The following is an 11,726-nucleotide window of genomic DNA, read 5'->3' on the forward strand; positions in this document are numbered from 1 at the left end:
CTTTGCAAGTGAAGACAAGAAAGTAAATGTTAATATAACTCGTAACTTAATCTAGCAAATGTAAGCTAACGTTATAAGCATCTCAAAAAAAAGCCTGAGTAAAAGACAACTTACCTCAAAAAGATGGTAAGTCCCAAAGAGTCAAGAGGTTGTTCAGTGAATGTATTTCCACAGATGCTAGTTAAAATGGCGTTGAAAGTTCACTTTGTATTAGCGGTGCATAAGAGTTTTTCTCTCCCTCATACTAAATCAACAAGTACTCTGAGGTAATTTTAAAAGTTGAGCACTCACAAAGTGTACGCATGAGCAAACAAAATAAGCAAGATACAGACAAAATTAAAATGTTTGCAGTTCACCTAACCTCCACAGCAGGAAGTGTGTTTTCTTCTATTATGTACACCGACCAGGCATAACCTTATGACCACCTGTCTAATATTGTTTTGGTTCCCCTTTTGCTGCCAAAACAGCCCTGACCCGTCATGCACTGTGTATTCTGACACCTGTTCCTATCAGAACCAGCATTAACTTCTTCAGCAATTTGAGCAACAGTAGCTTGTCTGTTAGATTGGATCACACGGGCCAGCCTTTGCTCTCCATGTGCATCAGTGAGCCTTGAACCCTGTCGCTGGTTCAACACTGTTCTTTCCTTGGACCACTTTTGTACAGATGCTGGCCACTGCAAATCGGGAACACCCCACAAGAGCTGCAGTTTTGGAGATGCTCTGATCCAGTCATCTAGCCATCACAATTTGGCCAGTACAGAAATATTTAACCAGAAAAGAACATATAACTTTAAACTTACATTGACTATCCATATTAGCAATATAAACAACACCATTATGAGGCTGGAAAATGGAATAGACTATGTAGGTGTTGTGATTCACTTTCAAAAGTTAAAAAAAATAAAAATAAAAAAGCAAAATTGAAGCAGCCTGTGAGAAGAAGGGACAAAGTTTTTGAAGTCACTGTATGTCACTGTCTTTAATCATTTCTGTTCATATAACTGTATGGTAGTTAATGCTACATGCACTGTAACATGTTTTATATTGAAAGTTAAGTTTTCAAGTGAGAACAGAAACAACATGATTGTTTTACAAAGTAGACTATCCTTTCATATGTGTTAAGGGCTTCATTTAATAGAAATGTTCATAAAAATAAGAAATAAGAAATGTTAAAGCCCCCCTAAAAATGGCCTTGCGATGCCCATGTTTATAATCACACTCTCGGGTGTCAAAGGCTTTTTTTGTTTTTTGTTTCTTATGTTCTGTAAAGCTGCTTTGAGACAATGTCCATTGTTAAAAGTGCTATACAAATAAAATTGAATTGAATTGAATGAACAATCTCACACACACACACACATACACACACACACAGTCTCCAACACACACAGTCTCACACAGAAGGAATGTGATATTTCCAGTCACTAACAGGTCATTTATGACTTGATGAGCATGAATACATCTGTGCACTGGAATGAAGATGTTTCTCACACGTTCATGTACAGTTTGGAACTTTAAAAAAAAAAAAAAACAAGAACAAGAATTGCGAACAAAAGCGTACTTTTGCCACACAGGGAAAAAAGACCATTAGTGCCTCATTATTATCAGACATGAAGCTTAATTGCCACAAGAGAAGCACCTCGCTACGACACACAATGTGTTATCATGAGAAAATCTGCTTGTTACTGCAGGAAAACGTCTGATTCTAATGAGAAAAGCTCCCACAGCTCTTCCACGTCTGATTAAGTTAAAAAAAATAAAAATAACAAAAAGATCTAAATTCTGACATTTTTCATCTGCTGCAGCTATACATGTGTTCTACAATGATATAAATTAAGATACAGGACACTCAGGACGTGACCACTGTCTCACAGCACAGCAGATCATCATCCATGGTGATGCTGGTTCTTCATTTGACACAAAATTAAGGCATAAAGCTGAAGCAAGCTGATAAAGCAACGCTTCACAAATCCCAGGTGAACACCACATACAGCGATACGGATGATACACGTGAGCTCAGGGGCAGTCGGTCCTTCCTGTACATTATCCATCCATCCATTTTCTATACCCGCTTTATTCCTAATTAGGGTCACAGGGATTTTCTGGAGCTCATCCCAGCACAGGGAAAGGCAGGGGTACGCCCTGGATAGGTCACCAGTCCATCGCAGGGCTACAAATATAGACACATATCTTTATTATACACACCACTAAACACACATCATCACTTCCTCTGTACAAACCCTGCCCCTTAACTTACACACACAAAAAAAGGAATTAAATATAAAAATATTCAGACCTTCCAACTACAAGAGGAATAACGTGTAGCATTACGATGGACGATTTTGATATGAATTCCTCACAAATCACTTGTTAAAATGTGGCATTTCTAGACAAAACGTTGATTAATCGTTGTTAGATCTTTATTGTCCTCTAGTGGCAGGAAGGAGCATCAGACAAAATATATAAGAAAAGAGTGAATGATGAAATTGATGAATGTTTTACTGTACAATAATAAAGGTTTATCTTATCTTATCTTATCTTATCTTATCTTATCTTATCTTATCTTATCTTATCTTATCTTATCTTATCTTATCTTATCTTTTTTTTTAACATGAAAACCCCTTTCAAGAAGTTGATGCTGTTTCATACTGTCAATCATACACAGTACAGGCACTAACATTAGGCTAGCCAGTCACAGCTAGCCAATCGCAGTTGATTCATGCAGTTATTCAATCAGCCAATCAGGATGCAGCAGAGCAATGCATTAATATCACACAGATACACAGCATGAACTTCAGTTAAGGTTCACAACAAACAAAAATGGGAGGAAATGTGATCTCAGTGATTTGGGATCTGGTTTAAATTGAAAGGAAGGATGCAGTAACGCAAATAATCACTCTACAACTGTGGTCAGCAAAAAAGCATCTCATAACACACTGAAGCTTGAGTTTGGGGATGACCCCTTCCCGTTCCAACGTGACTGCGCACCAGTGCACAAAGCAAGGTACATAAAGGCATGGACAGAGTCCCGACCTCAACCCGATAGAACACCTTTGGGATGAATTAGAGTGCAGACTGTGAGCCAGGCCAAAACTGGACGTCTGCCTTTACATGCACATGAATGTAACATGGAGTTGACCTGATGTTGGACGCAAAAATCTGGCTCACAGTTTCCGCTCTAATTCATCCCAAAGATGTTCTATCGAGTTGAGATTAGGACTCTGTGAAGTTCCTCCACACCAAACTCGCTCATCCATGCCTTTATGGACCTTGCTTTGTGCACTGGTGTGCTGTCATGTTGGAACAGGAAGGGGTCATCACCAAACTGTTCCCACAAAGTTGGGAGTATGGAATTGTTGAAAATGTCTTGGTATGCTGAAGCATACCAATGATTTGGAGGGGTGTCCCAAAACTTTTGGCATTATGGTGTACATCTGGAGGACTCGGTGTCTGGTTACAGTCCTGGTCACAGGACACTTGTGAACTTCATGCAGTGTCGAGCTGAGCAGTAAGAAACATTACAGAGCCACTATTTTATTTTTGCCTTTAAAGTAGGCTTAGACAAATGACTTGAAATTGTGTGCCACATAAGGTGTCATGTCATGTAGAGAAAAAACAGCTCATAATTATACATTACAACATGGGGGTCGCTAGGCCATTTTTTAAAAATCCATAAACTGTACACAAATTGGTGATCGCCTCAGTCCTCTTTAAATTTCATATGAAACTCCGGCAGACTTTCGGCTCCTCCCCGTCTTTCAGGACGTTCTTCAATCCGCAGACCGTGGCGTCGCAGAGCGAGGATCAGAGGACAAGTGTGTGTGTGTGTGTGTGTGAGAGAGAGATCAGGAAGATCTTTGGCTTATTCAGTTCTCAAATGTTATACACATCTATGCAATACAGTGGAATGCTGCAATAAGTTTACCATCCTACCCTGTTAGTCAAACCTTTATTTTAATTAATTAATTAATTAATTAATTAATTAATGATAATCATAGAATCGTCCCTGCATTACAATGAATTATAAATTATGATCATTATCATTAACAGTTTTTTTGCCAAGGGAAAACGAAGAAAGCTCATTCCTAAATAAAAAAAAAACGAAAAGGAAAAAACCGTCTATAACTAGATGTCTATAACTTTTGTCTGATCAAAAGACTATAGTCTATTTTTATACTGGTAAAAAAGCCCTTTTGCGGGGATTAATTAAAATTTCAGTGAATTGATTTGAAATGTCGAATATTAATAATTATTAATAAATTAAAATTGTATTTTGTACACGGCAGAGCTACAATACAGTTATACAACCTCATACTAAGAGAGACGAATGTACCGTTTCACACAGCTTCATAAGGATTATAAGACTGATTAAACTTTAACCCGTTCATTAAAGTTTACAGAAAATGTGAATATGATTAACACTATAAGTATTTGTACAATGTGCTCAGATGGTGGGGGAGGGGGCGGGGTTCACGGAGCTTCTCTTTACCCACGTGACCCGAAAAGTGAAAGTGAAAGAGAAAGTTTCTTCTTCGCAGGAATGGAGACTGCTCTGAAAATGTACTTGTATCTGATGCTGTTAGTGTTCATCTGTGACGGTAATGTAAAGTATTATTCTGCTTGTTAGTGCTCTGTGAATTCACTTCTAGTTATATGAAGCTGAAATGCAGTGTAGGTTTTATTTTTCCCGATTCACCTTGTAACAGTTCGTCTGGAAAACTGCAGACTAACCTGAACCAGGAAGCAAAAAATATACATTTATAAATACATTTCTATAATATGTAAATACTTATTTAAGTACGTTTCTAAAATACATTTGTACGTTTGTACGTACAAATGTATTTTACATTTAACCAGGGCAAACAGAATTAAAATAATTAAAATCAGAAAAACAAATTACATAATCAAAATGTTTGGAAACTGAATGAATCAAATGAATCAAAATAGTTGAAATGCTAGGAGTGAGTCGTCACAATTACTATTAGAAAGTTTGGGTTTAAGGGTGTGTGTTATTATGAACAGGCGTGTTTATTTAGAAATCTGGTGAACTTGAACACAAGACAGTCTCATGACATGTAGTTGGTGATGCTGATGGGAAATGGGGTATGAAGGGATCTCAGCGATGATGTGACAGTTTAAGACAATGAAACAGAGGACATAGTTAGAGAGATGGTGATGTGTGTGATAGTAAAAATATTATTTGTGAAATTATAATATATGTCCTAAAATATGTTTTCCAGTGCAGACTTGCGATTAGATGCTGATACAGTTGATTATATTTTTTAACCCCATATTCTGCTAATTTGTTCATTGGCCAATTCCCACTCACCAGCTAGCTCTTCCCTATTACAAAACTAGTAACTTCCAGGGATTGGCTAATATCAATCTGAATGTTAAGGAAGAGAGTAACACCACCAATCCTGCCCCCAGAACACAGCCGATTTTACTGTCATGATAAATAGATAGTGATATCTTTAGGATCTCCAGTCCTCAAGTCAGTGGGGCAAACTCTTTTCCATGTGCCTCTCAGGAGCAAAAAAACTGAGCTTTAACACGTTTCATTCAGGTTATTGCAGTCCATCAGTGGATCACACACACATACTTATTCACAACTGTGGTAATTTAGAGTAACCCAATCTTGGTTGGAACTGGACCTGATCTGACTCCTCTGACAAGCCAAACTCTAATCCTATTACCTAACCCTAATTTTTAACTCTAACTTTAACCAAAGAGGTGCTGTACAACACAGAATAATAAACACATATCCAACCTGAAGAACACTGACTTACCTACTATGCCTTGACTTTTGGTTTGACTTCACCCAAGTAACATCAGGCGGATCAGATCGGACTCCACCCTCTGATCTTTTGGTTCTGTGGGCAGTAGTGTGCTTGCATTTACCTAGTGGAATGTTTTTTTGAAAGGCAAAAGGAATCTGGTAATGCCTACATGAAGGAAAGCCACAAAATGTTGGGAAGAACAAACTATACTGAGACATGTTGACCTGAACAGCAGTTAATACATTAGGTCAGCTACTTTTAACAGTGTTTTTATTTACTTTAGGGTTCCATGTCCATGGTCCACCTGGTCCTCTCATTGTTCAGCTGGGAGACTCAGTGATGCTGCCCTGCTTTGTAGAAACTTCTGTACCACTGGAAGATCTGGAAGTGGAGTGGAAAAGAAGTGACAGTGAAACTCTAGTGCACTTGTGGCAGGATGGAGAGAGTCGACCAGAGTCTCAGAACCAGCTTTATCATGAAAGAGCTCATTTTTTTCCTAAGGAGATCACTCATGGAAACTTCTCCCTCCTCCTTACAGATGTGACTAATAAAGATGCAGGAGTTTATAAGTGTGCTGTTTACACAAAGCTGGATTCTGGTGAAACTCTGATTGAAATAAAGGAGATTGGTAGGTAAAGACTTTCACCTAATTCATATAATGTTCTGTAAAAATTCTTGATTTTTAAAACTTGGTCAATTATTATTTGTCACCTCTGTGGTGGTGCATGCACCGGCATGCCATGGAAAACAGACCCATATGCGGGATTCAGCGAAGCATTGTTTTATTTACATAAACACAAGAAATGGGGAAGACAAACCTAACTCTAAGACATAACGTGATAAACTAAAACAAAACCAAAACTTAACTAAACATGGCAAACAAAACAAAACTTGACATAGTAACCATGGGACAGGTAGAAAGAAAGAAATGAACAGCAGGATCTCTATTTATAGGGCTACACATTATGGTTAATTAGGAACAGGTGACACAACAGGCTAGAGAACAATAGGCAGGGTAAAAAACAATAGACACACATGAGCATTCTTTGTGTGTGTCTATTGTGTGCAAACCTCGGAAGCCTGCTCGAGTGTGTCTATTGTGTCACAGCTGTCCAGCTGTTCCTGACATTATTATCATTATTATTATTATTATTATTATTATTATTATTAGTGGTGCTTGCTATGCAAAGCATCACTATTACTATTCCTCATACTTCTTCTTCTTCCGTACAAATTTTGTCCGCTAACTAGTCCCGCACCGTTTGTCGTAGACCCACGAATGAGGTGTCAAATCGTGCGGCTTGTTCGGGAAAGATGTTCTATGACTTTTATAAGCGATCGGAACTCCGGTATTCCCGGTAAGGAAGCTCAAAGTGGAATTTTGTCCCATAGACCTCCATTATAAATGGTGGAGAGTTCCAAAAGTTTTGACATCACAAAAGTATTGGCACCCTATGTTAAATGCTCATGTTAAGGCTAATGATAAGGTTAATGCTTATGCTATTGTTAATGCTCATGCTAATGCTAATGTTGATGCTAATGCTAGCGCTAATGCTAATGTTGATGCTAATGCTAACGCTAGCGCTAACGCGAACATTAATGCCAATGCTAAAGGTAACGCTAATGCTAATGTTGATGCTAATGCTAGCGCTAATGCTAACGCTAATGCTAACATTGATGCTAACGCTAATGTTGATGCTAATGCTAACATTAATGCTAATGCTAATGTTGATGCTAATGCTAATGTTGATGCCAATGCTAATGTCAATGCAAAAGCTAATGCTAACATTAATGCTAACGCTAAGGTTAATGCTAATGCTAATGTTGATGCTAATGCTAACATTAATGCTAACGCTAACGCTAATGCTAACATTAATGCTAACGTTGATGCTAATGCTAACATTAATGCTAACGCTAATGTTGATGCTAATGCTAACGATAATGCTAACGTTGATGCTAATGCTAACATTAATGCTAACGTTGATGCTAATGTTACTGCAACATACACATGTGATGTATCAAACCGCTCAGCACAATGAGGGGAAGTGAGTGACGTGTGTCCGGTTGACATCACATCATGTCACGTGACTCCCACCCACGGGAATTATGGGAAATTGCAAAATTACAGCTACATACACATGTGACATATCAAAACACTCAATCCAATGAGGGGAATTGAATGACGTGTGTCAAAATGACGTCACGTGACGTCAGATGACACCCCCAGGAATTATGGGAAATCGCAAAATTAGGGCAATATACACATGTGACATATCAAACCGTTCAGCACAATGAGGGGAAATTCATCACGGACGAGTTTTGCCATGGCAAGCACCACTCACATTTTCTTCAGGAGATGTACATGTCTAGTTATTATTATTGTCTTAATGTATAATCAAAATTTTAAACAATTCTCATTTCAGAGCGTTTGATTGTGTCTGGAGCCCATGTTATATCTGTGTATGTGGGTGAAGATATCACTCTGAATTGCTCTGTAGACTCGTATGTCCCACCAGAAAATATAGAAGAGGTGTCATGGAAGAAAATGGATGAAGATATCTTAGTGCTGCTTTATCAAGAGGGTCAGATCCTGATAGAGTTGACTGGTGAGAGATACATGGGCAGAGTAGAATTCTTCAGTGCTGAAGACAGAAACAAAGGAAACTTCTCTATGAGACTGAAGAATGTCCAAACGGAGGACAAAGGGCTGTATATGTGTTTAGCGTTCTCTGGGGCATTATCAGCTAACACAACTGTGGAGGTACAGCAGCTGGGTAAGTCACTGAATTTTTATACAGAAAACATGTACAGATGTAGCAGAGCTGATGTCTTAATAAGTTGGATGTGGAGCAACAGTGCTAAGATTGTGTTGTGTGCACTACTCTAAAGAAAGAAAAAAATGGCCCTACTAATTGTGGTGTTTGTGCCACACAGGTCTTTCCTTCCTGCATATTGCAATTATCATTTTGTGTATACTTGGATTTGTAATCGGATCACTTATACTAGGCTGCCTATCTTATACATGTTATAAAAAGAAAGGTAAGTCTGGTCTTTTTATCATTTTATGACTTATGATTTTGATTTAATGAAGTTTGGTAAGTTTACATTTTAACTCAAAGTAAAAATAATGCAAATGTTCTTTTTGTTTATTTGTTTGTAGATGACAGCAGAAGAGCATTAGCTATACAGTGTGCACATATCCTTTGTCCTAACATTACTATGTCCATTGTCTTCATCCTCTGGGGTGTCACTGATGGTAAATATTGTTTCTCACAGTTACAGTGTTTACAACTGTACTCTTATACTCTTCTACAAGACAAGTACACACAAGTTTTTTTGTAACACATCTGGGAATGTGTGAGAGATTAAATCTGACCACAGTCTGGCTACTTGATAGAGTTTTCATGACCATTCAGAAAGCAAGCACCTCATCTATGAGATCAATCTATAACTGCAAATCAAACCTGTTTGAGGAAGAGTATGTGACCTCAGGCTCATTTGCCTTTCTGTGTCCTGTTTCTACAGAAACTGGTAGATAAGGTCAAAGCCTCCTCTTCCATTCCATTGTATACCTGGCTGCCATTTTGCCTTGTTATGTAGGGTTAGGAATACACCAGTGTCTGACATTCCCTCATTTGCTGATTCATGAAAGGGGCTTCTTAACCCCACTCTATATTTAAATCTCTGATCAGGGACTTGGATATGATGCTGGTGGTATTATCAGAATCTTTATTCAAGCCTCTAGATTATTTAGATGTTAAATTTTCTTTGAAAATGGTGATGGTGCCAGCACTGGCTTCAGCAAATTGCATTAGTGATATATACGCTGGTAATTATGACTGTAACCTTATCATCATGAATGCATTTTCTACAGGTAGAGGCTTAGTTTCTACTGGAATCTTATACTACATTTTTCCCAAAAATTATCAGCACATCACTGGCATGCCAGTTGCTTCTGAAGAGCAGGAACAATCCAATGCTCTCTGCTCACTCCACTGGTTGTTGACAGGACAGCGAGATAAATCCGAAAAGCAGTTTGTATCATTGGCAGACTGATCATGAAAGACTATGTCTCATACTGGATTCTGGACGGTATACTATCACCTTCCTAAAAGGGTCTCCAGGCTTGTACACCCACTCCAGTAGGGAAATGGCCACATACTGACCTGAGGTTTTGACTAAATCCACAATACTTATGATGGAACTCACAATATTTTGTCTTAAACAAATACTGGAAAAAGAAATTTGTATTATGACCATGGTCCAGTTCTCTACTAGCATGAATAAACATCTCATTGAACCACTCTCCTTAGGCAGGGTGAGAAAGAGGTGAGCTTATCTTGATTGTGTAGATATTTTTGCAGGAGTAGTTCCAACCTCCATGATGCACACATCACCTCTGCCAGGGGCAATACAAACACACCTCACTCATGCGACCAGAGAACTGGGGTTACGTTTGTAACCTGAGGATATTTAACCTCTTGTTTAACCCCATCTCCATCAGAATTATTATAGAGAATGCACTGCTGTACTGCCAAAGAGGATAGATGAAAGAAATAAATTTAGTCATACCACTAACATTTAAAATATTAAACATTAAAGGAAATTTTATAACTCAAATATGTTATTAATAATTGACATTTATATCAATTCTAGGTTGTTTGGTACAGTTCTAGAGTAAAGAGTAATTAATATGACCATAACCCAGTGGGATGTTGGTCTAACAATTTCTTGATTGACTGAAAAACGTGTTTCTCTATCTATCTATCTATCTATCTATCTATCTATCTATCTATCTATCTATCTATCTATCTATCTATCTATCTATCTATCTATCTATCTATCTATCTATCTATCCATCCATCCATCCATCCATCCATCCATCCGTCCTCCAGGGATTTTTACTGAAGCAGCAACTTGTTCAGCCCTTAATTTTGTTCGGATCCTCTCCCTACTTTGGATTGCTCTTCATTTGAAAACATTTCAAGGTATGACTTGATGCTCAGTATCCCATGAGAACTTATCAGTGATGGATATTATTAGAAAAGGTCCATATTTAAATTCTCACTGCTGGGTCATTAGGCCCATGTTCCAGTTTATTCATGGTGCCAAACCCATACCAAAATAATGCAGAGTCCCTCCATGTGTTTGTTTTGGAGGTAGGAGGTAAATGTAGTAGAAACTTTTTCAATATCATCTTTTAACAAATAGTTTGTCTGATTTTCTTTATGAAACTGTGTAATGTTACATAACAGAGGAGGAAAGAAATACTTTTTAAGTATTGCTAGCATTAAAATTAATTATAAAGTTAAAAGACAAAATACACTATTTTGACAGCCTTTGCAAATTCCATGTTTCATCTGAAAACCAAAAGGTGCTATTTATTAATGCTGTTCAGCAAAAAAATATTCAGTACATATCTAATAAGTGTGTGAGTGTCTATGTCTATGAGTGTCAGTCTATGAGTGTACATGTCAAATGTAGGTTAAAATATTTTATTTCACATTATCATTTACTGTGACAGAAAGAGCTTTATAAGTGGAGAAATGAGTAGAGACCAGAAATCTGGCTGAAGAATTACTGAAGTGAGATGAAGAATTCTCATACAGCACTGTGTAATAGTCTTAGGTACAACATTCTCAGAAGGAGGCACAGACACCTCCATCTCTTGGTGCAAAGGCATAAAATAGAAAAAAAGACTTTATCACAGTACTGTATGCTTAGTGAATCCGGTGGATGTGTGCAGAAATGTTTGATAAAGTCCTTAAAACTCATGCCTCATCTGTACCCCTCCTAGAATTTCTCCCACAGTTAATACAACCTTTTGTCCACCTGTTACTCTCTTCTACCTCCAAAAACACCTTCAGCAGTTCATCAGTACTTTTGATTACTTTATATACGCTTTTTGGAGCTAGGACCTAGTAAAAATGTGGACTATGTGTGGGAT

The 11,726-nt window shown here is 37.8% G+C and overlaps 1 protein-coding gene across 2 annotated transcripts in view; it reads left to right on the forward strand.

Moving 5' to 3' along the window:
- Positions 1 to 4,524: 4,524 nt before the first annotated feature.
- LOC131363524 (uncharacterized) overlaps positions 4,525 to 11,726 on the forward strand; it is an 81,793-nt gene continuing 74,591 nt past the window's right edge. For both annotated transcript variants that reach the window (XR_009206334.1, XM_058406146.1), the window contains exons 1-3: positions 4,525 to 4,597; positions 6,063 to 6,407; positions 8,203 to 8,553. Coding sequence is in view for 1 of the 2 variants with exons in the window: in XM_058406146.1 (XP_058262129.1) it covers positions 4,540 to 4,597; positions 6,063 to 6,407; positions 8,203 to 8,553 (754 nt within the window). In the remaining variant the exon portion in view is untranslated. The remainder of the gene's footprint in view (positions 4,598 to 6,062; positions 6,408 to 8,202; positions 8,554 to 11,726) is intronic.

The sequence above is a fragment of the Hemibagrus wyckioides genome, linkage group LG13, assembly GCF_019097595.1.
Source record: "Hemibagrus wyckioides isolate EC202008001 linkage group LG13, SWU_Hwy_1.0, whole genome shotgun sequence".
Lineage (NCBI taxonomy): Eukaryota > Metazoa > Chordata > Actinopteri > Siluriformes > Bagridae > Hemibagrus > Hemibagrus wyckioides.